At 39.4% G+C, this 27404-nt stretch overlaps 2 protein-coding genes across 3 annotated transcripts in view; one reads left to right on the forward strand and one right to left on the reverse strand.

Moving 5' to 3' along the window:
* ERP44 (endoplasmic reticulum protein 44) overlaps positions 1-21347 on the forward strand; it is a 46280-nt gene extending 24933 nt beyond the window's left edge. The window contains exons 5-12 of the mRNA XM_005419379.1: positions 5233-5417; positions 5831-5946; positions 9756-9813; positions 11142-11258; positions 14952-15063; positions 15527-15668; positions 18574-18676; positions 20761-21347. Coding sequence (XP_005419436.1) covers positions 5233-5417; positions 5831-5946; positions 9756-9813; positions 11142-11258; positions 14952-15063; positions 15527-15668; positions 18574-18676; positions 20761-20862 — 935 coding nt within the window. The 3' untranslated portion in view covers positions 20863-21347. The remainder of the gene's footprint in view (positions 1-5232; positions 5418-5830; positions 5947-9755; positions 9814-11141; positions 11259-14951; positions 15064-15526; positions 15669-18573; positions 18677-20760) is intronic.
* A 2157-nt stretch (positions 21348-23504) lies between these two features.
* STX17 (syntaxin 17) overlaps positions 23505-27404 on the reverse strand; it is a 21058-nt gene continuing 17158 nt past the window's right edge. For both annotated transcript variants that reach the window (XM_031055680.1, XM_005419340.3), the window contains exons 6-7: positions 26993-27079; positions 23505-26310 (exon numbers count right to left, since the gene is read on the reverse strand). In XM_031055680.1, coding sequence (XP_030911540.1) covers positions 26071-26310; positions 26993-27079 — 327 coding nt within the window. In that variant the 3' untranslated portion in view covers positions 23505-26070. The remainder of the gene's footprint in view (positions 26311-26992; positions 27080-27404) is intronic.

A 27404-nucleotide genomic window follows, 5' to 3' on the forward strand; every position in this document is an offset into this window, starting at 1 on the left:
GATTGCTTTCCTTCTACCTGTTTTGGTCCATCATACAAGTCACCAGTATCACAATCACTGGAGTAGGATGCTTAGTTTATATGCTTTCCCAAGTTCCTTTCTAATTCTGCTTCTTCTGAGTATTCCACCAGGGCTTATGATTTCTTGCAAGTGTCACAAGAGCAGTAGTTGAACTGGGGAGAATTTATGGTGTATTATGAAAGTAAAAGGTACCTATCAAAGAGAGATTTCATTTGTCATCTGTAATGTGCCCTAGTGGGTAGCCTGAGGGACTTCAAAAGATGTTGACCGATCTCAAGTGAGCTAGCAGAATACTCGTTTGGTCATTCCAGCTTCAAATATACAGCTGAAAGGATTTGTTATTTTTGAGATGGAAGATATTGCAGAAGGGTAAGGAAGACTTAAGGTGATTTGACACACAAAATAAAGATTGGTGTTAGATCCAGAAAATTTAAGCTCTCCCTATTTGTAGCTGTGCAACTCCTACCCACCATCATGTAACACCAAAGTTAGGAAATGCAGTAGCTTGGATTTGTGCTGAACCCCCCTCTCCTCTAGAAAAAGGGACATTGACTATTTTCAGAAGTTATTTTTACAGGGTTTGAGTTTTGAAACTTTGATTTTCTTTCAGATAACTTTTCAGGCTGTTATAGTCCTCTGTTCAGCATGTGAATTCTTCAGGCGCTGCCTTATATGATGAGGTAGGCATTTAGGATAATTAGCAATATTGTTCGAATCCTACTGGACACGTTTTTTGAGAACCAGTCCTGTAGACTTAAAATCTAAATATTTGTTTAGTCATAGTGTGAATTATGGCCCTGAAAAATTAGAGCAGTGTTATGGTGAGTTAATGGTGACCCTTGTAAATATTGTCCTTCACTAGGAGGGACCTTTTTAGCTACATTTTGGGTGGGAGTCTTTTTCAATGTAGCGAGTCTTGGTGCAATTTTTCAACACTATATTCATTGTACATTTAATTTCGACTTGGTGGCAGTGGAATTGAGATTCTTGGTGATGTAATCTGGTATCTAGCTAGCTGAACTTTGGATAGTGTCTTGTGGTGTTAACCTAGAATGGTAAGAGTCTGAAACTTTCTGGGAAACAAGTCACTGGCTGTGTGGTTGCTCGGAGCTATGGCTTGGGTAATGTGTGTAAACACCATGAGAAAAGCCTGACACCCCAAAAAATGGGCTTTGGCATTCCTTTGAATAGAGGAACACACAGTGCTCTGAAGAAATAGCTGACAGTACAAGAAATATGATAGAGATATGGATCACAAATCCTGCTTTCTTAGAGGATCTTGCTCAGTAGGTGACGTGGGAGACTGTCTTAGAAAACATGAATGTAAATGTCAGGTTTCACATAAAAGTGTGTCTCAAAACAAGAGCTGGTGTTTCTTCCCTGTTGTAAGACAGAGCTTTGCTCAGGAGAAGTACTAGTCAATGCATAGCTGAAGAGAACTGGGCAACTGCAAGATATTTTTGTTGGAGTTGGCAGAATGAATAGTGGAAAAAAGTCTGGGGAGTTTGGAAATGGCTGAATGTCAACAGATAAACATGCAAAATGGGGAGGAGAATCATCTGAATCCAGCAGTCATTGCTGTGATCAAAGTTTCTGTTTTGTAAAAGAGAAGAGGATTTGTGATTTAATGATTAATTCAGCAAAATACAAATACAAGGTTTATTCCTTTTAGGTACCTTCATATCTGAAGAAAATAAAAAGTCATAAAGTTGTAGTTGGGAGACTTTTTTTTAGATAGCTTGCCCTTGTCTGCTTCAAATACCTCTTTTTATCAGAAAATGGGCAGTGGGAATGTCAGGAAATATTTTTAAATTTAATTTAGGATTTACTATAACTAATGCAATCTATGAGTGAGCTCAAACAATATTCCATGTATTTGCATTGTGTATTTCCAATTTTAAAAGGAATATAATTTTGTAGTTGCACTGCTTATGCTAACTCTACCTGTATCAAATGCCAGGGCTTAATGAAGCATTTAAGGTTTACTCTATTTGACTTGTGAATTAATTCAAACAGTTTTTCATGTACTTGCATTTTATTTTTTGTAAAAAGATGGTTTTCAAATACTTACTTGTGTAGGAGTGTCATTTCTCTGTGTTAGTTCAAATATCAGCATTCATGGAATCTCAATGTAATTTGTGAAGATCATGCAGGTACTGACTTATGAAATAATGTTTGAATTCAACTTTGACAATGGGCATTTATTGCCATTAATATTTTTACACAACTTCAGCCCTTGATGAAGACCCACATCCTTAGGTACTGCAATCTCCATCTTGGAGAACCTGCATGACCCCCCGAATGCCCCTTCTTCAATCCTTGCATCCCCTATAGCTGTGGAAATAAATGAGGGAGAAGTCCTTGTTGTGAGACAAAGAAGTGTGGGGTCTGGTGTTCTCTTGCTGTGCAGCTCTGTAACAGGAGGAGCCACTGATCTCAGTGTGTTTCTGTGAAACCTTGACAAAGTGTGCTCCTTGTCCCGTGTCAGACCCTGTCAAGGTTGGATCAACTCATGTACTGTCAGACCAAAGGTCCTTCTGTCAGCAGGGAGAAGGGCAGCAAATGCCTGGCTTGCAGATGTTGTTTGTCTTCTACCAAGCAAATATTAAGTGATTCCTCTCCTGCTATACTTGCCACCTTCTTGTAGGCAGAGTTTAAGGGAAGAAAACATTATTAATGTTCATTAATGTTGAATATATTGACATCCTCCATAGAGAAATTTGTATTAATTTGAAATAAAAGTACTCTTCACTGAGGACATAAAAGGTTTTACCTTAATTTTATCTGTAATTAGTGCATTAAGAGATGCACTTCTGGGATATTTAGGAAACAAGTCAAGGCCTCTTAGTCAAAATTGATAGGCTGAATTCTGTGCTGTTTTATAGTGATGCAAAGCTTTTTAGGAACTGGGCTAAGCTGGTGAAGCTTTGAAGTTTACTTGGGAGACATTAGAGAACATTTTTGTGGAGTAGACCTGGTTCTTACTCTCTTGCTATGCACATTTTGTTTTCAGTTCTCAGACTGATCTAAGCTGTGCAACTTGTACAGAGACTGTTTTCAGTTACTAAAGCTGCAAATAGGATTAGTATTGTTCTAGCAGCAGTTGGTTTTGCTGAGTTCTCCAGGCAGCGTGGAATTCAGACTTCTCTATTCTCTTTAAAAAAGAGTGAGTGTAAGATAGAGAGTAAATCTGCTTTGTGGTAAAAATATAACTGAGAAGAGATGTTTTTGTCAGAGTGGATTTCTTCTCATTCGTTCAGTACTGTGCCACATGTGCTCATGGACGCCATTTGCTTGCCTTTCTGCTGTGGGCTAATCCAGGTGACCTGAAGGGTACCCTGTGACTTGTAGGGAGTCCATGAAAAGTAGATATGTGTACAGGCCACACTTATGATGCCTTCCTCTCTTTGTCAACTGAATGAAACTTCTCTGTCTCCAAAGGATAGATCAGTCTGCTGAATTCACCACCTCTGTCTTTCCTTGAGAGAGAAAAGAAGGGGAAGTGTGGTGGGTGTGGTTGACTGGAACGAGTCTCCTCTAATGGTTAAGTAGCTCGGGAAGGTGGGCATATTTGGGGGGCATTTTGTTGAGTTTAGGTCCAGAGATATAAGTAAACTGCATCCCACTCTGTAAAAGGAGATAAATAATTTTCACAGGGTCTGTGAGATTTTATTTTTTTCTAGATTTATTTCCAGGAGAGGAGTGAACAGGAGGGAATAATTAAGCAAAGCAAAATCCAAAGGAAAATGCTTCTGGAAATCTGTCTAACATTACATACTTTGTCTTTATTGTTTGTTTTTATTCTTGCTTTCCTAAGAACCCAAAAGTTACCTCATTTCTTCAGCTCTTCCTCATAAAATTGTCAAATTCTTTGCTGGACTTCAGCCACATCTGAAAGGGGGAAAAGCATTCAAAGCTATGAAATACTTAGAAACTTTGATTAAAGCAGTTGCTGAATATTGGAGGTGCACAAAACAAATTTCTACACCATAGCAAAGGTTGCTGTAAAAACTGAAGGCAGCTGGATCCTGCTCAGTGTGCCATGAATCACTTGCTGGGTATGTGTAAGCTTCCCCATCAATGTGTGGCTGGGAACTAGGTGCAATTCCTATTGCAGTTTGCTGTGTCCCAGTGATTTGGCAAAGTGGAAGAGGGACAAAGGGGCATGTTAAGAACTCTGGTGGGGTGTGGTGAAGAACCACATTTGTACCTTAGTAGTGGTTGAAGGGGCACAGGATGCACATGTGTGGGAAACTTGTATTGCTTCTACTTAGCGTTCTTCTTTGCTGCTCTTTTAATTTTCCTGTAAAGCCTCTTTCTGGTTTTATTCTTTTACATTTGTAAGTCTTGTGAATAAATAAATAACTGAGCTGCTAGATAAAGGTGAAAATAGCTAGTGCTCTTATCCTGGATTAATGCCAATCACACGTTACTTTGTTGTGTGAAGCTCTGTGTGGTCCAAGTCTGGAAGAAGACTGGACTGTATGTACAGATATGAATGAAGACCTGTCTTGGAGGGAGTGATGATACGGGTTGACCAGAGAGGTGTTTGCCTTAATCTGGAAACCTGGAATTTTGTGTTTGTTCAAAATCTGAATATCTCAGAACTGGAACAGCAGTCTTCTGGCCTTTGCAGCCTTCAAAAAATACTTTGCACAGCATTTACATTCTCAAACATTTTAGACATGACAGTTTTATTTCCAGCATTGCAATTGAGATGAAAATCCTAAATTTGAAGAAAAATAGGAGATGATTTATTTTATTAATATTTTCTCAAGTGGGTTAATTAACTGAGATTGGCAAGCTTTGAAGATTCTCATGTTCTTGTTATGCTCTTAAATTTGCCTTCCTAGTTGTTTGTAGGAAGTGTACATGAGTATACATGACCAAGATGAGTCTTTGCTTAATGCAGATTTTGGTAATTTTTGCCTTTATGATAACCAGTACATGGGAGGAATATAGGTGTGAAGGGTTTTGGTGCTTTTGCTTTGGGGGTTTTTGGGGGGTTTGTTTTTGTGGGGTTTTTTTGTTGTTTGGTTGGTTTTTTCGGTTTTTTGTTTTATTTTGTTTTGTCATCTTGTTGCTTAAAGACATAGAACTGCTGGTTCAGAGATTCCACACACAGGCAGACATGTACATGCATAAGAAACCACCTTCAGTATACTTCTGTATTTGTAGAGCTTTGGTTTCATTTTCTTAATTTGTTTTTAGCTGATATAGCTCAGAGGTACAGGATAAGCAAATACCCAACTCTGAAGCTCTTCCGGAATGGCATGATGATGAAGAGGGAATACAGGGGCCAGAGATCTGTGACAGCAATAGCAGATTACATCAGGCAGCAGAAAAGTAACCCTATTCGGGAGGTCCAGGATTTGGAAGAAATTAGTTCTCTTGATGTAAGTGTTTGAATTTTATTCCTTCTCTGGAATTTTTTTCAGTGTTGAACTGTGGAATGTTCAGTACCTTGTGTTTTTTTTTTTTAACTGAGTGAAAAACTGAATCATTTGCAGTATTACAAATTAGTTCAGTGTAGTCACTTTGAGCTGCATTCACTCCACTACTAAGTTATTTATCTTGCTTTTAAAAATTTGAAAAGAATCATGTGTTGTATTTGACAAGATACTTTTAATATTCCTCACCAAAAAAATACTCACAAGGATTCTTCTGAATATTGGAAAGGCAAAAAAGAAATAATTTCTGCATTTACTGACTGTTGAATGAATGGCATCTCTGTATTTAATATCTGTAGGGAGTAATGACAGTTTTTTATAATTTGATGCAAGTTATAATTCAACCTTTGTTTTTACAGCGCAGCAGAAGAAATATTATTGGGTACTTTGAGCAAAAGGACTCTGATAATTACAGAACCTTTGAAAGAGTAGCGAATATTTTGCATGATGATTGTGTGTTCCTCTCTGCCTTTGGGTAAGTTTTGAAATTTCTTGATTTCATGACTTCATTATTGAAATTCTGTTAATGAGGTCTATGTAATTTTGTTAAATAGACTTCTTTATTATTTTCAGTGTGGCATAGCTGAAGAGACTAAACCTTAATGGATAAATACACTAAAGGGATAGAAGGACAAAACTCTTAGCCTTGATGTTTGCTGTGAAATTAAACTCTTATTTTTGGCTTCCTTTTTCTTTTCTTACCATTCTTTGTTACTATAGTTTAAATGTACCTGAGGAGGTTTGGCTGGGGGAATGGTAGACATTTGTGTCCCAAAAACCTGCATTATTAGAGGGAGAGGGTTTCTTTTCATTCTTCCCAATTTTTTTTTCTTTCTTTTATCTCAAGGGAATGTAGTTGCTTACTCATTTCCACTTGGTGTTGGGGAAGCAGACCTTGTACCAAAATACCTAATTTCTTTGCCTGGGCCTTTTTCATGCAAGTTTTATGTCACTCCACAGTGTAATAGCTTAGAAAGAAAATTGCATTGATGTGTAAGTCTAGAAGAAAAATCTACAAGAATTCAGATTTGTCCTTGTACAGATTTACAGTGATATTTCAAAATATTCAGTGGAAGAAGAATAGTTTGGGAGTGATTCACTGTTTAAGTAGCATATTAAAATCTAGATTCATTCTGCAGTGTTTAATGTGCCAGCACTGCCCAATTTGAAGTGATTGGGCATTGATGTGATTGTAGTGGTTTCCAGTCTATCCACAGTTGCAAAATCAGGAATTTGCATGGTTTATGCCAGATTTTAAGCTGCACAGAGTTGCCTCAGGAGTTTTTTTTTAAATTGGATGTAGTGGAGAATAGCAGAGAAACTGAGAGGATGTATTAAGGTAGAAAATGTTTCATCTGTTTGGACAAAACCTGTTGTCAGTCCCTGCTGCCTCTTCCAATATATCTATCTCTAAAAATAGTTTGTGGGTGGGGATGAGTGTTTGCAAAGTGCCGGGTTGCATGTGGCTTTCCTTTCCTTCAGTCCCCAGTCAGGTACTGCTACAACTGTGTAAGCAGCCCTGGCCATGGCTTGTAAATCTGTGGTCTGTAGGTCTGTCAGTCTTATCCCCAGTGAGTGCCATTATCTCAAGTGTTTTCTGATGGCTGCATCCGTCCTTGTTCTCAGCACAGCCACTCTGAGTTGCTATTAGAATTTTAAATTTTTTTTTGCCCCTCATTCAACTTCTCAATCTTTTCAGAAATAACTTAAAAAAAATTATTAGTAAGGTAGTACTACTTTCAACATTCACTCTCCTGTTTTTTGAATCTGTTCATGTTTGGTTTGCTGTTTGTCAATTGCCTATAATGAGAAGCAGTTTCCCACCACTCAGTGCTCGCACTTGGTTGGTGGGCACTGTTCTTGAAGTAGATACTATGGGGGGTTTATTTTTATTTTTTCTCCAGATATAAGCAATAAGCAGACATAGTGGAATGGATCACAGTTTGATTATTGATAACCTGCCTGTGTAAATACAGATTGCACAGCAGGTTTATCATTATTCTTATCTCCAGACACCCATTCCCTTTCTAGCCTGGAGCTGTTAGTGTTTTAAAGTGCAGCCTTCCCAACAGCAACCTTGGGAGCTAAATGTTTTCATCTCTCAGTAGCTGAGGCTCTTCAACTTCCTAAAAATTGTATGTGAAAAGACCCCCAAGGGAGATGCTGGCTACAGATCAGTGTTTTTTATTCAGATTATGTATAGCAAAATTCTTCATGGGGAGCTGGCATTGATCAGTTGAACTCTTCTGACTGAGCATCCTAACAGCCCCTGGAAAGGACTTTGGTTTTGCTATGGACACAGTTCAACAGCTACATGGTTAGGGGAGGTTACATGAGTGGTCATGTTCAAATTTCTCTTAAGCTAAAATAAAACAATCAGTTTGACAGGAGGAACATAGTTGCTTGACTAACTTCTGTCAAGGCAGAACTGTCCCTTTATGCCAAAATTATTCTGTCTTTAGGTAGTTGTAATAGCTTATTTAAAAACTCTGCTAATAGTATTTAGTTGCAGATGATTTTGATGCTTAAAACTGTTCTTAAATTAACTGGTTCTTATAGTTCTGTTAAGATCTGAAGTGACCACAGAACAAGATTATTGAAAGAAGACTTGTAAGCAGGAGGAGATAGATGAAGAATCTAATTAAGAGATTGTTAGAGGTAGATTTTAGAAATAGAGAGGAATGAATCTGTAATGGTTGTGAACATGGAAGAGAATGTTGAACAGGGGAAAAAGGCAAAAAATACTTTTATCTTAAAAGGCTATGATGAACTTTAAGTAATTCATGGCAGAAAGCGATAAATCTCAGAACTGTTTTAATTTTACATTAGAAAGTAAATATGGCAGGGGAGGGTGGGGGGGGTTGTGTTTTCCAGAGATTCACCTTGTACATTACTGCTTCAAAAAAAAAGAAAAAATGCAAACTGAAGTGTTTCCATTTTAGTAGTTGTTTTAAAAAGGCGTATCTTCAGGCATTTGGGATTTTCACATGATGTCCCCACTTTATTTGAGTTATCTGAAAAAAAAAAAATCAGTCAGAGCTGCAGCCACTGGAGTGGAAGAACACAGAAGAGGACATTCTGGGTTCTACCACAGGGTTGCCCTAGAGCATGTATTTCATTATAGATTATCATCAGCTTAGCAAGCAGTGATTGTGCAGGTGGCTTCCATGGCTTCACTTTCTTATTCCATGAAGGCTTATTTGGGATGCAAGTGGTTTACCTCAGTCATGATTGTCACTAGGAAGGCTCATTTCACATTATGGGGAGAGTCATGTTGGGAATACAAAAATGCATTTTGAAATACACAGCTCTAAACTGATGCAAATACTGGTGGTGTAACATAACTGATGCCAGGCACCTTTTATATGTGATAAGAAAAGATAATTGGATCAAAAGAAATCAATAAAACATAGGTACTTTGAGTTAAGCCTTATGATGTCTGTAGTTTTCTCAGCACTCTAAATTGTTCAGACCCCCTGGAAGATGTAGCTCATCTTGCAGTGAGGTAAATTCAGATAATTTGACTTCTCTTACTTTTCTCTCTCCTTCATTGGATTCACAGCTGTTCCAACTTACTTGAATAAGAGATGATAATTCTGGGGTACAAACTAGCAGCTTTCAAGGCACTTTGCTGTGATTTGGGGTAAAATATTCTAAAGGCACGAGAGGAACTTACCAAGGTGAGGTAGTAAGCTGAATACCGAGGAGGAATTGTATGTCTTAGAGGTACACACTTGCTGCATCATCAGTGGCCAGAAACTGCATGGTGTGTCTTCTCTCTAGATGTGATCTGAGGGTAAAATGGACACTGGGGACTCACTTGCCCTCTGTTTTCTCATTGCTTGTGCCTATAGAACACCTCAAAGCCCTTCTCTGTCAGGGTAGAAGAGATGTAAATTCTTAGTGTAAACAGTGGAATAGGAAGAGTAAATGCAAACAAGAGTCCACCATCCTCTCCGCTTCCTCAAGATTTTTCTTCAATTCTTTGATGGTCTTTACCCAAAATTGTCATGGCATTAATCACTTGTCACTTTGTTGCCTTTAGTCCAGACTTCTGATCTTAGGGATGCATCTTGCTGTCTCCCTTAATGCCCTCTTATCCAGGCAAGTTTCTATGGAGTCACTTTACAGTTTACTTTAAAAATTAAGGATTTTAATTCTCAAATTGTGAAGAGGTTAAAAAAAAGAAGTAAGGAAAGGATAAAAAATTAAAATATGAATTTTGGTATCTCAGTTATTTTATTTGTCTGTACCAAGACATGCTTACTGGTTGGTTTGTTGTAGGGCTATTTCAAAAGCAGAGAGATTTAGCGGAGACAATGTAATCTACAAGCCACCAGGGGTAAGTGTAACTATGTATTTTATTTTGATTGTTGTGATTATATGTGAATACAAACACATGGAGAGTGTATTCAGATCATTCAGTATGTTACTGCATCTCAGATCTTAGTTTTATTCCATCACTAAATAGTGTGAGGAATAGGATCATAGGAATTAGTGTTTCTGAGTCAGTGAAAAAGATCAGTCTCACATGTTAACAGTTAATGCACAGAACCTAAACCTATAGTTTGAAATATCCATGTCAAAAAATTTAATCTTTCTTTTTTTTTTAATGCAGTCAACACATGTGTGTTCTGTAGAACTTTAAAATCTGTGAAGCTGGTACGCTTCATTGTTTTTCAAAGCAAGTGATAATTACTGTGTATTTCTATGACTATTACTTAATTGACTTGTATGCCTTAGTCCACAAGGGTTAAGAGCTCTTCTGTTAATTAAAAAAAAAAGAAAAATAATTAATAAAATGAACTGTGGGTTAACTAACTCTCATAAACTTAGTTTTACTGGAAGAAAAATTCAGTACGGAAGAAAATCTGCAAGAATTGCTTTATAGAGACATACTATCTAAAACTCTGCTTCTTTCTCAAATTTATTGTATGAAAAGAGCTGCTTACAAAAGAGGAAATAGATGCAAATAGACCTGAGGGGGAAGGAAGTTTCAAAGCATTTTTATTTTTTTCCAGCAACAGAATTTATGAAGTTACCTAATTTATATGGCATTTCTGAATTAAGGTGTGCTTAATTATGGCCGCAGCTTGCGAAGTCATGCTTCACTTCACGTTAACCAAAATTGTAATTAAATTACAGGATGCTAGCACTGAATTACAAGTTAAACCTACTAGCAAATAAAGGAAAATTATTATTTATTCATATCTCTTTGGCAAAGCAAATGTAAAATACCAGTTTCAAGTCCTGTAGGACATTAGGAAGGGGTTTTGATGAGTCTGTGTAACTATGAGCATTCACTGAAGAAGCTCACTATCTGCATTTAGTTTAGGTCTGGAGATATTATTTCTCAGCCTAGCAGAAAGCAGAAATCTAAGTAGCCCTTACTTCAAGCATCCCTAATTTGGAAACTAAATATCTCCCATTATTTATAAATTGTCTTGTAAAATGGAATTGACTGCATAAATTATATTTAATATTTGTTTTCCAGTTGTACTTTTATCACATATTTAATAGAAATCTTGCATGCACAAGGTTGAATATTGGTGTAAGATTTGTTTTAAATATTTGTATGAATATTGTAATTTTATGTTGAGTAGGTAGTCTTTGTAGGCAGCAATGTCATTTTTACTCTTTCTCATCCTACTGTATTTTTCTTTTCAACAGGAAAATGCTCCAGATATGGTGTATTTAGGCTCACTAACCAATTTTGATTTGATTTATGCATGGACACAAGATAAATGTGTACCACTAGTTCGAGAAATCACATTTGAAAATGGAGAGGTAAGACTCTTTCTACTATTCTACATTTGGGGTTTCTTTCTTGAAACCAAAATGTCTCTTTCAAGGTCCCTATTCCACATCAAAGAACTTTGTGTATTTTGGTTTAGTCAGAAAATGGCTGTCAGATAATGTCTTTTCATTCTTTAGGATCGTTTTGGTTGCTCTTGAAATTCACTTGAGGCAGATCTGTAGTATTTTCATACACTACCAAAGTAAGAAGCTATAATTACAGAACTATTAAGGTTAGGAAAGACTTCTAAGATCATTGAGTCCAGCAGTTAACCCAGCACCACTGTGCTCAACACTAAACCTTGTCCCCAGGTGCCACATCCACATGGTTTTTTGAGCACTTCCAGGAATGGTGATTCTACCACTTTCCTGAGCAGGCTGTTCCAGTGCTTCACAACCTTTTCCATGGAGAAGTTTTCCGCAATATCCAATCTAAATCTATCCTGGTGCAACCCGAGGTCATTTCCTCTTCTTCTGTCGCTTATTACCTGGGAGAAGAGGCCAGCCCCCACCTGGCTACAGCCTCCTTTCAGGCAGGTGTAGAGGGCAGCAGGGTCTCCCCTGAGCCTCCTTTTCTCCAGGCTAAACACCCCCAGCTCCCTCCCATTGATGTTAATGTGAGTGGTAGAAAAATATTACTGTATTAACCCCTTCCAAAGCATTATCTGATAAATAAGCACATTAAATTGTGGCTGACCATGGAATCTTCTGGGAATGGTAATGAAAACCATGTGGGGTTTTTATTTTCAATCTGTGTAAAAACACTGGGTAGCTTAATCTTTTTAGTTTCATGTGTTGTTTCCCATACTTTTCTTGTTTTGGCTGCAATTTGTCAGGTAGAATTTGGGAGTTTGTTTTTAAACATATTTTCTTCTCATTATTATTATTTCTTTCAAGACTTTTTTGTTTTCTTTTGTAACTTCTTCTTTTGTCCATATCCAACTCCATATTTTATTTTGTTCTTTGTAAAATAAATAACGTGAAAAAAAGCCCTTAGAAAATTATTAAGTTTGTAATGTGAGAATCCATAAAGTTAAAGAGTTTTAAGTTTGTAAGAAAAAAGACAAAAATCTCAAAAGGAGTATTTTTACATAGGTACAGAATCTGTTAGAAAATCTGCCAAGGTTTGTCCCAAATTATGTACATTGTCCATACTGGATGAGAAACCAGAGAATCAGTCACGATTCATTCATAGTTTGCACACTTAATTCTTTTTATCCTGAATCTGCTGTTCTGGGCACATGCAGCACTTCAGGTTTCCCACTGTCATCCCAGGCAGAGGGATGGACAGGGTGATTTTACTTAGGCCATGTTGATTGACTGTTTTCTAGTCAATCCTGCCAACTTTCATAGGAAAGTTCTGATAGTTAACAAATCTGAATTCTTCATTTGCAACTCAATATGTAAAAGATGCCACATTTTAACATCTTTAGAAGTGTGTGGTAGATACTCAGTGTACTTTTTCCATGATGAAACAGGATTCTGAACCTTGGAAGCCAAGGTTCATCAGTGTTAGCTTGTACCACATTCTGTTGTGGTTTCTCTGGCTGTTCCCGTAACCCTTGATTCCCATTTGCTTAGGCAGATAGTTACAATTGCAATGTGACATTTTGCCTGGCAAAGTTTGTTTAAAAATTTCAGTGTTGCTGGTACCCAAACAAATTTAAACATGCCAAAATTGAGATATTTCTGCATGCCGAGATTGTACAGTTATTTAAATGGGCTCTTATTGTGCATACTGCACAATATTACACGATAAAAATATGAAGTGCTGCGACTGTTAAACTGTATTGGTGGCACTGGAATACACTTTAAACACACAGTAATTGAGCTCTGAAGCAGGTTCTTCTGCTTGAGGACTGCCCATTTGAGACAGTTCCTGTGCTTGACTGGCAAAGGCTGTTGGGATCAGGATATCATTCAGAAGAAATCCCTGTTTAACCTGGAATCAGGCTGTGTAGTTCTGTGTTAAATGGCTGCAGTGAACCTGTGTCATCCAACGGTGGTGCTGAGCTGTGAGGTTTGGAACCAGTAAGAAGCTTCTTAAAGGCACACAAAGGTGATGTGGGAAGCTGAGATCTAATGGAAAGTCTTCTGATTTTCTTAGTGCCAAACAACACAGTAGCTTTTGAGAGAGCTTCCACTTGTCCTGCCTGGTCAGTGAGACATGATATGAAAGCTGGAATAGCACAGAAACAAAGGGAGGTATCTTATAGAAGGGCTAAAATTAGCAAGGTTCACGCCAGCTGTTCTTAAAGCCTGTTTGGAGATGAATTGATCTTGTGAATGTAACTTGCTGAGGTTGTCATTTTAGGTGCTTGCAAGCAACAGAAGACCTTAGAGCCAGATACCAAGCTGTTTAGGAGTTCTCCCTCTGGAAATGTACTTGCTGAAGTGAGGGAAATGGAGTCATAATTATAGTGGTACAAAACAAACTTTTTCCCATCCTGTAGTAGGAGAGGAGGCTGATACCCAGCTGAATATGTGTGTGTAAAAATGAGACCCAGCTGAATGTGTGTGTAAAAATGAGAATGAACAAATATGATTAGTTGTTGTTTTGGGGATTGGATTTCAAGAACGCTGAAGTTATGGGGATCTCTGCAGTCTTCTGTTTCAAAGACTATGCTTCAACTTACCTGATGGACTTGGCTGAAGGGAGAGCAAGAGCCATTTCATGTACCCTGTGTAACTGGTTGCCTAGCGATAGGGGAAATCTTTCCTTCAACTTCCTGCAAATTGAAGATATCTGAAGAAACCCATCTATTTGGTAGCAGAATAAGCCACTACTATCTTTCCCAAAAAGCACAGTTTTTATGCTAATGTAGGCTAGAATCAAAGCAATAGCAGCACTTGCTTGTTATACAATGCAGTTGTGCAAATGAAAGATAGACAACTGTAGGCATTTCTTAGATGATAAATGATTATTTCTTCAATCAGGCTGTAGTGAGTTGAGATGACAAAAATCACTTTTGGAGCAAGCGTTTGTGTTTTGTTTGAGTAAAAGAAAAATCCTGAATAAATTATTCAGGGCAATCCTGTCTGTGGGCAGAGGTCTTTAAAAGGCATTGGGCTGCAAGAACGGATTCATACAAGGAACTAAAATTTGCCTGTCCAGCAAAGGATGACCAGTCAGGACACAGTTACTGGCAGGAGAGCAGCACTTGATCATAACTGCTCTGGCTGTGTCATTAGCTTTTACTTTTCTCTTTTTTAGTGAGGAGGGAATAGAGTTATTCAAAGACACTTCTTGTGTTATGCTAAGAAACCACCAATTTACTATGTGAATAAGCTAGAACTGGGTTCTAGAGTACACCCTCAGCCTTCTGTAGCATTTAACAACCATGGTGCTCAGGCCTTATTGTGGTTTCTCTGGAGCTGCTTGTTTCCTCAGAATCAGGTTATTTCTTTTGCACAAGTATTCCAGTGAAAGTGTATCCCTTCCCAAAATGCTGATAATGACTTTCTCTCATCCTTTGTCTGTTGTATATGATAAGAGGGAGGAAGCATGGTTAACTGTATCACTCAGGTATCTCAGAGGAAGGGTCAGCAGTTAACATCTTTGGTCTTGCTCTTTTGCCTGTTTTTAAAGTGGAGATCTCATTGAATTTGAAAATTGTTGGAATCACTTAATTTGATGCCCTTAAGAAATGGAAGAATTTAGTTTGTCCTTTGTTTTCTGTGCAGGAACTGACAGAAGAAGGCCTTCCTTTTCTCATACTTTTCCACATGAAAGATGACTTGGAGAGTTTAGAGAAATTCCAACAGGAGGTTGCACGGCAGTTAATAGGTGAAAAAGGTTTGTAATAATTCCCACTACTTCTTGGTTTTACTGGTATAATTTTTTTCAGACAACTCAGTGGAGTGGAAGCAAAGGCCAAACAGAATTGTAGCTTTCAAGCTCTTGAGACTGAAGGGCTTGATGCGTTTTTGACAGTGAGGACCAACTCCTCTGGAAATTATTAAAATAGATGCACAGTTTATTAGTAAGTAACTTTCAGAAATCCTTCTTGTCTGAATGACTTAATGTGTTTTGAGAGGGCATTAAACAAAGCTTCAGTTTGTAATATGGAAAAAAAACCACTTTAAGAAAATCTATTATTTTGGTGGTGTTACTTATTTAGACCTATTTTCAGGTTTTGCGTGTTGTATCTATCTAATATCTCCACCTTTGTAATACTTAGGAAAGTAGTTTCAAATGGGTTTCAAGATGATAATAATAAAAATCCTAACATGGGTTTTTGTCTGCTCACAATGTTAAGGTACAATAAACTTCCTCCATGCTGACTGTGACAAATTCAGGCACCCACTCCTCCACATTCAGAAGACTCCAGCAGACTGCCCTGTCATTGCCATTGATAGCTTCAGGCACATGTATGTCTTTCCAGACTTCAGTGACTTGTCGTAAGTATTTTTCTTGGTGCATTTTAATTTGAGAAGAGCAAGTCAAAAGGCTCATACTTTAGTCAGTGCTGTGGTAGGGAGATGAGTAAATCTGGGGTTGCTAAGGCTGCCTCTGTTTGATTTAGTGTCAGAGCCTTATAGCAGGATGAGCTAGCGTGAAGTCATTGTTTAAATGGAGTTGTATTACTTTATGCAAGAAAAGAATCTCGTATGAAGATTCTTTTCCACCATGGTTAGGCATTTGGAGCCTGGTGTGGCATTCTTTGTAATGATCTAGATATCTCAACTATAAAATATTAAAAATACTACATGGAATTTGAATTCTGTGTTATTCAGGGATTACTGTAAAAAGCAGCATGTTATAATTCCCAGCCTGCTGGTTTTTGGGTTTTCCTGCAGTGCAGTTCTAACCTTCCTGCATTATCTACACCTGGAAAGCTGGCAAAGAAATAGTTGTGTGGGTTTGTGAAATTTTCTATGTGCAACTTGGAAAATGGCCAAACACTGGCATGTTTATCTGGATAAAATATGTTACAGCAAAGTACTGGGGTGCTTAGGGGAAATACTGCTGCAATAACCCTCATTACCTCAGCCTGACTGTGGTGCCTGGCCTTGGAAGCAGGTGTTCTGTCTGGCATGGGTCAGTCAAGGAATGAAGATGTGTAAATGTTCTCTTCAGGGGCTTTCAGCCCGAGACAAGTGCTCTGTCTTTGTCTTCTGGTTGGGTGTTGAAAAAACCTCCAGTTTCTGCAGCTGCATATGCACTGCCTGCTAACTCCTGGTTAGATCTCTAAGCTGGGTATTTAATTTTTGTCAAAACCAAGGATTCAGAGTTAGCATGCAACATCAATGCAATATCATGTTTAGTTCTGCTGTTCCAGGAGACATTTTTCCTGAGATACTGGCATCCGGGAGGAGAGTTTGAACTTAGCTTCTTTCTGCAATTCTCCACAGGTTTATCTATAAAATGTTGTCTCTGATGTATCTTGAATAGTGCTTTTCAAATATCTGAAACTATGTATGTTGAAATTCTTGATAAGTGACTATTTTTCTCCCTGTGTTTCTGTTTCACTGGAAGATTGTATTCACTGCACACCCTAGCAAAAAAATAGGATATTTGCATTTTAAAACCTCTCTTTTTATTGGCACGTTTTAAAACAGCCCTAACACAAATTAACATCTCACAGGGAGGTAGTAGAGATGTTTAGTTTAGACTTTGATGTTAGGTTTCTTAAATGTTCAGTTTCTGTGAAACCCTGTCAGAATAATGAGAGCTACTTGCTTGATATGTACCAGTTGTCACTTACAAATGAAGCTCAAAGAGAGATGTCAGGATTGTTGACAGTTGCCTAATGATAAATAATTACTCAACCTTACTCTAGGACGTTGAGCTGATACATAGAAATAGCAAAACACAGTTTGGGAACAGGAAGAGCTTGAAGCTCCTGGAAAGATACTCTTTTGTATATATGTAGTTTGGATGTTTTTGTTGCTTCTTGGGTAGTTTTGTATGGTGGTTTTATTTTTTAATAATAAGTAAAAACTTAATTCTGAGACTTTCATCTACCACTTCAGTAACCTGGACTCTTTCATAAACTGGTCCCAGGCTGTCTCTTGTAACCTCAGTGCTGCCAGCAGCCAATAGGGTTTGGATGTGGCACTTTGAGAGCTGGGCTACTAAAAAATTTCCTCTCTCTTTACAGAGCTCTTTGTCTTTTTGGAGAATAGGCACTTGGCAGGCAAATGAGACCATCACTATTTTATCCTCATCTGTTGGCCACCTGGCCCTATTCATCCTGCTGTTCCAGGCTGGAAATGATAGCAGGGAGTGTCCAACAGATGGGTTGTAGCTTCAGCAAGAACAGACTGAGCTACACGAGGCTGCAGGCACCAAGTGCCCTTGCTGCATTGGAGAGGAGAATGTCTCCAGCAATGTGCCTGCCCTAGAACAGGAGCAGGAGCCCAAGGAAAAGCAGGGAGCAGTAAGTCTGCTGTCCCTATAACCAGGCTGGAATGAACCCTTTTTCTCCACTGGTACTAATTCATTATCTCATCTGGGATGGGAAGAGGCCCCTTAAAGTACCAGTGTAACACTGATTGGTGACAGACATTGCTGTAATGATACCCTCTGAATCAATATTTGCTGCATTTTATCCATAGCATTTTCTGATGATCTTAAATATTGCTGATTGTTTGTCTGACCACACTTTCTTCCTCTTTCCTAAAGGTAATTAGTTTAATGAAAGACTCCCTACAAAACCTGTGTCTATTCACACACTACTTTTAGATTTCATGTGGAGTGTCCACACTAGAATTTTTTATCTCATCTTTAATACTTTCTAGATTAACTCTTCACTTTGAGATTTTTAGTCAACCTGACATTTCACAAATAAAACTGGATGCTGTAGTTTAGCATGTTTGCTGTGGGTGACAGTAGATGATCTCAGATTAGATTTACATTGATATCGTCTTAGTGCTTATCTGTGGTGTGTGTGCAGTTGCTGAGGCAGTAGAGAGCCTTTCAAAGATGTTTTGTCAATAGTGCTCCCCAAGTGTCATTTGTATCTGTAAACTGTGCATTTGGAACCTGCTGTTCCCTCTTACATTACACTTAGTGGGGAGCTGAAGGGAGTTCACAATGAAGTTATTGGCTGGTACAGCTCTGTGGGAGTTATTGAAAAGATGAAATACTTGCTGTGTTCTCAAGAGACAGTGGAAAGAAAAAGAAGCTGGTGGGATACCTTAGCAAACCATGTGGCTCCCTGTCCTCTATTAATCACCTAAAAGTAGGCATAGTGTGCTAGGTAAACAGAAGTTGGCTACTCTAAGCAGTGCACTTTAAATCTCCTGTGTTTGGACTTAACTTGTAATAGACATGTGGATATTTCTGTTGAATTTGTTCCAGAGTTCCAGGTAAACTGAAGCAATTTGTACTAGACTTGCATTCTGGAAAATTGCATAGAGAGTTTCATCATGGCCCGGATCCAACTGATGTAGCACCTGGTCAGGTAAGGTTACAGCAAATACATTTCATTTGGCCATTTTGTAAAGACCTTTTTATTACTCTTTGTCACAGCTCTACCTTCTAGTATATTTGTACTTTTAACTTCTGTCTTTTGAAAATCTATTAACAGAAGCATAACATTACCACTTTTGCTTGGCTCCTCACCCTCCTTTGGGTAAAGGCAGGGAGTATCAGGGGTAGTAGGCATTAGGGTAATATGGGACCTATTTGCCTTGAATAAGGGAAGAGTATAAGAATATTTATTTTCTCCACTGAATCAGGAGATTTTGGGCTGGATGACTGTTCTGACTTCACAGAGCTGCTCTTAAGTTCTCCTGTGACTTCAGTGCAAAAGCTGATAATCCATCATAGCTGCATTATTTCCCACACAACACACTACTAGAGGGTGCTTCTAAGGGGAAAAAACAATTGGATATTTTATATATTGCCAGTATAAGCAGGAAGCAAATTATTAGAGCATCAAGAAAGGATGGGTGAGCAGTAATAGGCATTACTGCTTTTGTTAATGTGGTTGACAAACAGCATTAGCAGTGCTCACAGGCTGCACTTGTCAGTTTGATTTCCTCATGGTTCTACTCAAAGCTTGTCATGTTGTGTAATTACATGCCTGGAAGTCACTTCTAGGATCTCTTCAGAAACACAACTACGAGATCCTTCTCCAGACAAAAGTCAGAAGCCCCTCAGTGTCAGAAAAGAAAGGACACGACCAGCCCCAATTCCCTCTGCTCAGTGCAATCTTCTAATGGTGTCTCAATCAGCCTTATATCTCCTTGATACTCCACTCAGCTCACAAGCTTGGGGTCCTGCTCAAAAGTGCAAATTTAACTGTCAGGGAACATTTTCTCTACCTTGGGCACCCTCCAAAGAAAGAACCATTTTCAAACACTTCTTTCAAGATATACATTGTGTTGTCCAGGGCTCAAAGAGCCACTTTGGTCCCGGAGGAGCCCTGGTGCCCTTGTGCTGGGGAGCCTTGGGCCATTCCATGGCTGAGGGAGAGAAACTGTTTATAGCTACAGGCTCCTTTTCCTGCTCATCTGTGGAATGTGGTAAGATGGCACTGCTCTAAGTCGATTGAGTGCAGCCTCCTGTTTCCCTGCTCAAAAGATTTAAAAGTGTGAAAGCCCTGGAGGGCTTGCCTTGGCCAGGAGAATGACTGCTTTTTAATGTTGTCATGACTGGCCGTGAAAACACGTGGGCTGAATTGTCTCAGCAGTAATTCATTTGAGTTGTAGTTCCCTGTGTTTCTCAGAAATTCATTGAGCAACCCGAATTCAGGTCATCAGGAGGAGGGGCAGAAGTAAGGGCTGGGACTGAGGCATCGGCCAGGCACTTGCCCTGAGGAGGAGGCTTGGCCAGGGAAGGAGGAAGCCTGTGGAGTCCCTGGATCCTGCTGCCTGCCTGTCTGGGCACAGGCACAGGACCCAGAGCTGCAGGCTTGCTCTTGCCTCATTTCTGCCTTGAAAAATGCACACAAAACCTGGGATGTTTACATTCCCATCTCTGTATGGCATCCTGCCATCTTGTGAAAGATGTGGATGCAGTGGAAGTAAATACTGGCACTCACTAAATTGGAGGCTGCTGTTGTGGGTCACCTATGCCCCTTGAATTGCATGTACTTTTGTATGGGGCGTTTTCTTTTAGTTTCCATGGAAAAGCAATTCTAAAATACTTTCACAGTGAAATCACTTCTGCCCTGGTATATCTCATAAAACACATGCAGATAAATCTAGAATACCCCCAAAGCAAGTGGTAGATTCAAGCAAATACACAGTGGGGTACATTTTAAATACTTCTGTGTGACTTGTACAGAAACTCATGTGATAGCTGTTGCCCTTGAGATGTTAGAGCAAAAGGAATATCCTTAACCGGAATTGCTTAATTAATATGTGTGTGTCTGTGTTCCAGCTACCTGGGACTCAGAACATACCTTCCAAAAAAAAAAACCCAAACTCAATTTATGAGGATGTTGCACATTCCTGCATTCCCATAATGCTATAAATTCATTTAATTGAGAGGAATGATTATTAGTCTAACAAACATTTTACTGTTTGTTCTGTTTTTCAGCCAATTCAGGATTTAGCAAGCAGCCCACCAGAGAGCTCATTCCAGAAACTGGCACCCAGTGAACATAGGTACACCTTATTGAGAGAAAAAGATGAACTTTAAAAAACTTGAAATAATCTTGCAAGCCTTTCAGACAGCAGCATTGACTTCTGTGTGGTGGAAATAGTAAACCTATATTTTCATAATTCTATGTGTATTTTTATTTTGAATAAACTGAAAAATAATTTTTTTCTCCCCAGGCTTGTAAATACATTTGTTTGGTGGGTCATTCTGTACAGCATCTTTCAAACAGTACATTCTTAATGCTATAGTAAAATATCAGAGACCCATCCAGACTCTTGATCTAACTCTGTAAAACTTTTATAATCCAAATGAAGGTATCCTTGCCAGAGACATGCTGTTAACTTGCACTATCCCATTAAATAGGACTTTTGGGTTGTTTTCTGTGTAACCTTGGTAGTATGTGCTTTTTCTTCTTCTGTGAACAGCTATCCTGGTAATCTATTTCTTTGTCACATTTTTCTCCAACTTAAGAGGGTCTTCTATTCTGGATACTTGGGAGGGGAATAAATTAAAGTTTTACAGAATCTTGTGTGGTGCTTTACTGGCTGTAAATATCTAAGCAATTAAACAATCCAGAATATTAAAATACCAAGTGAGGAGAGGAAAAGTTCTGATGATAATGGCTGTATTTTCAATGAAGGGGCTGTACTGACCTGCTCCAATTTCCTGGAACTAAGATTGTTATGCTGCCCACGAGGTTGTGGTAAAAGGACAGGAATGTTAAAAACCTTTCAGAATCAGAGAGGACTAGGTCTAGACTGGTATCTGAGTTTGTCAGTCCTAAATTTTTATCTGTATGTATGTTACCATTAGTCTCTGGGTATTTTGGTTTTTTTTTTCCTTCTGGGTCCCTGCCTTCCTGGCAGACACTGTTCAAACAATCATTGCAAATTTTCTGTTACTCTCTTTGCCTGGCTTGTGCCTTACTTACTGTGTAGTCTGTGAATTCTGCTCTGAAGCAGGAATTACCATTTTCCTTGTGGCATTCTGTTATGGGCTTTTCTCAATGAACCTTCAAGCTGCTGGGTGAGGTGAACATACAGTAACTGTGAGATGGCAGAGTATCTCTTGATTTGTGCTGCCTTGCTGGAGATTACTGGATTTGTACACTTACTGCACAGTCTGTACGTCTGTGACTTGGGCCCCAGGGTTCAGTGTCCTTGGAAGCAAGTTTGTTCTCTGGACAGGTGGAACGCTGGGTTCAGGTTTACTTAGGAAAGTGCCCCAGCCTATGCAGTCACTGCTCAGGACCATTTTGCCTCTCAGCTCGACGCCACTGGCTCAGTTATTGACAGAGGACATGACAGAGTTAGTGACATGGTCCTGAGCAGCTGTGGCAAAGGTTGTTCCCACAACAGGCTCCTGACTCAAGCCCCTGCAGCGCCAGGCACAGCCGATTTCTAGGGATCATTTCTGAGGACAGAGTTGCTGGTACTACACGAAGCTACAGCTGACTAAGCAACTGCAGAGTTGGGAGCTAGAACAATATTGCAAAGCTTTATTTACAGCTATACTTTGTTGGTTTTGTGAATCTGCATTTTGGAGTGCACATAAAATGCTTGAAAGCCAGGTCTTCTGCCCCAATCTCCATGTCATCACAAATCAAGGATTTTTGGCAGCTGAGTCATACTGCCTTCCAGCTGAAATCAAAAGATGTGAGCAGGGTGTGGTTTTAAGGCTGACACTTATTATCTGCAGGTTGTATTATGGAGGAGTTCTGGCACCTGAAACTTTAGTCAATTCTTACATGATACCTGCAAGTACTTACCTTACTCCTCTGAGGTTCCTATTTTTCCTTGAGATTCTTGGAGGAATGGGATTTATAACTGCTGTTTGGTGGAAGACATCTGAACTTCTTTTTCTGAAGTGAGATGGTCATCATCCACCCAGCAGTCCACTGGCTGGTGCATTCAGCTAGGAAGTGCAAGAGATGAACCTCCTCTGCCCTTCCTTAATTCAAGTTTGCTTTTAAGGTTAAGGACTTGCTCCCAGAACTTTGGCATCCCCAGCACAAGGCTGAGGGTTAGATGTAACAGTTTTATGACAGTTAGATGCTCAAGTAATTTTGGTGCATTCATTGGAGTTGACCTGATTCTCCTGAGTTCTTGATGACCACTGACCCAGCTGCACCAGTGCTCGAGTCCATTTTCTCTTTGCAGGCCGGAGGTTGAACAGCTAAAGCTGAGCTGGGCTTGCCCATTCTGCTGAGGGGCATTTGAGCCTTTACCTGGGAAAGCCAAGTACTTGTCAAAATCCAACTTGTGTTTCAAATTGAGCCCTTCCACTCTGATCATCTGCATCTGTGGTTTTAACCATTTGGTGCTCAACTTCCCACTCCCTTTAAAACTTCTCACAGCTTTTCCAGGAGAAGTTGTCAAAAATATTAGTGTTACCTCCTTAGGGAACAAAACCATTCCAAACTGTTCCACTGAGCTTGAGTCCATTTCTGAGCCACTGTGTGTGTATGAGTTACTGGATGCCTGTGACATTTTAGGAACTTCTATTAATTTCAGTCAATGTAAATATTTTGATAGCTGAAGTATGTGTTTGGGAACTCTTTACAGGATTCTTGTATCTTGGTAGTGCAATTATTTTAATAATATAAAAGTTGGGAGGGATTATTCTTTTAGATGCTGAAATGAAATAAACCCTAGTATTCTCAGTAAATGCTCCAACCAGTCTCGTAGGCAAAAACTTTTATTTCATGTGAAAGAATTATTTATATCTTACAATTCTTCTGAGTAACATGCCTAGCAGTTTAATTGCTAGTTTGGTTACTCACATGCTGATGTTTCTTTGCATATGTAAATAATCCACCTATTTTAAAATATCATAGCTTAAATAACAGTCTCCCACATCTAGTGTGTACACAATGATTTCAAATTGCTTCCACAAGGATGCAAGGGGGAAGAATAGTTTCTGTAGTAGACATTTCATAAAATGAGTGCACACCAAGCTGAATTTGTATAAGCTGGGGCAGGAATTCAGTCTTATGAATTTAGATTGTCCCGGCATTATTCCAGTTTGGGTGGAGAGGATGGAGTCCACAACATCGCTGATGTGGCTGTTGTCATTTAAATGCACAAGGTTTCACAGTATACAGCAGGAAAGCAGAGAGCACATTTGAAGATCATAGAAAAAATCAACCAGTTTCTGATTAAGAACACTTTTTCCTTAGTGTCCTTCCTTTAAATGTAGAAAATAAATATCAAAGGAATTAACAGCCTTACTATGAAGTTGTTACAAGCTCATTAACTTTGTTTACATCTGAAATAGATGCATTGAAAGGAAAGGGCTTTTTGCCTGTCAGAAGCAAATTAGCTGAATTACTCAGGTCATGTTTTGCACTCCAGCTGATTTTACCAGTGCAGGCACCAAGGCTTTAACACATGCAGTTTTGACAATGTCTGCAATTACTTGTGAAAACTATTCTTGCAGACATTGTTTCCCTGAATCTCAGACCTACTTAAAATAGACATAATGCTCTGGCTGATAGCAATTTCAGTATTTTAAAAGTAATAAGGAAGCACTGCTTACAAGAAGTTATTTGTGCTGTAACAGTTGCTTACAATGTCTCTAGGCACAAAACCCCATCATCTGTCATTAGCAGATAGTGATTTCCAGTGATGATATCAAAGTACTGCTTATTGAAAGGGAGCTCTTTCTGTAGTACACTGCCCTGGACCATGTTCCCTGCTAGGAAGCCTTATCTCCATACTGACTTCACTGTGCACCTAAGAAAACAGATCAAGCAGAGCTCAGGATGAATTGACCAATCTAAAAACTTCAAAAAGCGGCTTCCCAACCTCAATTTCTGTTCCCCCAAAACAGTAGCAGCAGTAGTGTGGGAAGTGTCCTGAAAGGGTGGAGGTAGGACCATGTTCAGAACAGTAAATTATGTGACAATTTTACAATTATATGACAATAACAACACATTAACACTTTTGCATTTAACAATCAAAGCTCCAGAAGCAAAAGGCTTCTTAAGGAGAGTAAGATAACAGGTGTCCACTATAAAAAGCAAGCAAAAGCACTGCCAGCATCTCACCCCATACAGGCTCCACAGCATGTCCCAAAATCTTCAAGAGGCTGAGCAGCTACACTGAAGTGTGGGTGGAAGCAGAAGTTTTGGCACTGGAGAGCAATGCAAGAGTGCAGCTGCCCAAACAGGCGTGGTTTATGCCATAAGCTCTATCAGCTTGACATTTCCAACCCTGTCCCCACCTCTGGGGCTGCCAGCTGGCACTGCCAGCGTGAAGGGACCTCCCCCACTGCTTCTCTGCTGGCCTGGGCCTCACACCAGCCCTGAGGGACTCCCGTGGAGGGAGTGGGCCTGGCTGCAGCACTGCCCTCCAGGGAAGCTGTTCAGCTCTCCCACCAGGGCACTCTGGGCTCCAGAGAAGCAAAGGCAACATCCTGCAATAAGTGCTGCTTCCACGTGTGAGGCTTCAAGTCCAGAATGCCAGGGCTTGGCTCTTCATCCTGTAGAGTGTTCTCAGGACAAGCCAAGGAGCTGAACAGCTATGGAAAATTATTACCCTCCAGTAGCAGTGCTGCAGGGTTGCTGCTTAGACTGTTCAATTCACAACTACACTTTGAGCCAGGTGGGGAGTTTACAAATCTTCCAGTTTGCCTGGAAAGGGGAGAAGCTGCTTCCAGTGCTTATGTGATATATAGATGACTTTTTTCCACTTTGCTCACTCAACATTCTCACCTTTTCTTACAACAGCACATGCTTCCCTGTGTATTATTAAACAAGCATAGTCAGTCATATCCTGGGGAATAACAGGAAGAGTTTAGGAATCCACATAAATTAAGGTAAATTTAAAATACTATGAGTGTGAAAGAATGATGGCATTTATTTCCTTTTCTTTGGAGCACTATAATAAAAGCTCCAGCTTCTCATGGCATTCATGGGAAAGCACTAGGATTTTCCAAGTATCTCTCTGCATTGTCTGCAAGACACTTTGTGCAAATTTGGCATGAAGCACCTGTCACCCATTATTACAGCTGTGAATATAGCTTACCTAAGAATTATGTAATTAAAAGTTATCCGTATAATTTTCAAAGGACTGATGTGACCGTGTCTGAAAAGAGAAATTCTGACACGACTTTTTCAGTCCTCCCAAGGAACAGAACTGTCATCAAAATTCACACAACTCAGCCTTGTATATAAAGCATAAGGCTGCAAGTCTGTCATTAGCTCAGCTACTACACTGTTATTCCTGCCTATAATGAATCTATACTTCAGCTGGATTTTTTGGCACTTTGGTGAGAAAGCTCTGGACAGCTGGAAGAGACCTGCTCTATCATTTTTTGTTTTTTTCTTTGTATCAATTTTCCACCTGTGAAGCCCAAAATCCCACCACCAAGTGCAGCTGCAATTCCTGCTACTTTGAAGCCTGCAAGGAGACCAATAGGACCCCCCACCACTCCACCAATGACTGCACCTGCCACAGGCAGAGCTGCCAGCTTGTATTTTGCAGCCTGTAAAGGAAAAAAAAAAATAGTCAGAATACTTGCCTGTGGCGATGTGCATTTTCCCCTCACTGCTCTTGGCAATGACATGAATGCTCAGTGATAAATAAACTTTACAAATTAGTATTTAAAAAGTATGACAGAACATGCTAACACCAATTCAAAATCCTGTCTTGTGTATGCAGTTGTGAACCAAGTCCTTTAACGTGGTTCTAGCTGCTGTGTACACTGGGTGTTACCTGGTCACCATCCTTAAATCAAATCAGAAGCTGAGGAAATGCTCAGATTTTTCAGTGATGGGTCTGACTGCAGCTTTGGGGTTTATTTAGCAACTGACATGGAACAGGATGGCAATGACAGTTTATGATCAGGCTCTTGTTTAATGTTTATGTGATTCTTGTGAGCCAGTCACTGACTGCACTTGTCTTTGCAGGTAAAACAAAGTAACCATCAGAATAGTGTTTAAAAGGCCCCCCCCAAATTAAATAATTGTATTTTCCAGCAGCCTGGATGCGATAGAAAATTACAAGAGAGATTGATTTTTTTTCCCCTGCTACCTGTGGGTCATTTCTTCTTTATTTCCTTAATTGCTGGTTCCCTCAGCATTAAAGACGGCAGATCAATGGGGTTAATACAGAGGGTGGCTGGGAGGCAGAGCACCATTGATTCACCAGCAGGAGCAGATCCCTACCTTCCCCAAGTTTTTGGTTCCCTCTTCAACATTCGCAGCAGCACTGTTGACATGTTCTTCAATCCTGTCAATCTTCTCCTGCTGGGACTAGATGCAAAGGAATTATGAGTGAGGTAACCTGCTGGGAAGCAGCAGTGAGCCAATACACACCATTTTAATGCCTGTAATCAGGGCCCCACAGCAGCTTTCATCTGCACCCGGCAGCCTTAGTGGTGCTCCATGATTAGCATCTGCTAAACTCTGCTGAAGCTACAGACTAACTTCAACAAAATCTAAACTATTAAGTAATAATATGGGGTGGATATTAAACAATGTCTTGCTGCAGTTAGAGAAAACAACTCAAAATGGTTTCTAAATCTTTCCTATAGATAGAGGAATTCACAGTCCAAAAGGAAAAATAATCCAAAGTAAC

The sequence above is a fragment of the Geospiza fortis genome, unplaced genomic scaffold (genome assembly GCF_000277835.1).
Source record: "Geospiza fortis unplaced genomic scaffold, GeoFor_1.0 scaffold206, whole genome shotgun sequence".
NCBI classification, from domain to species: domain Eukaryota; kingdom Metazoa; phylum Chordata; class Aves; order Passeriformes; family Thraupidae; genus Geospiza; species Geospiza fortis.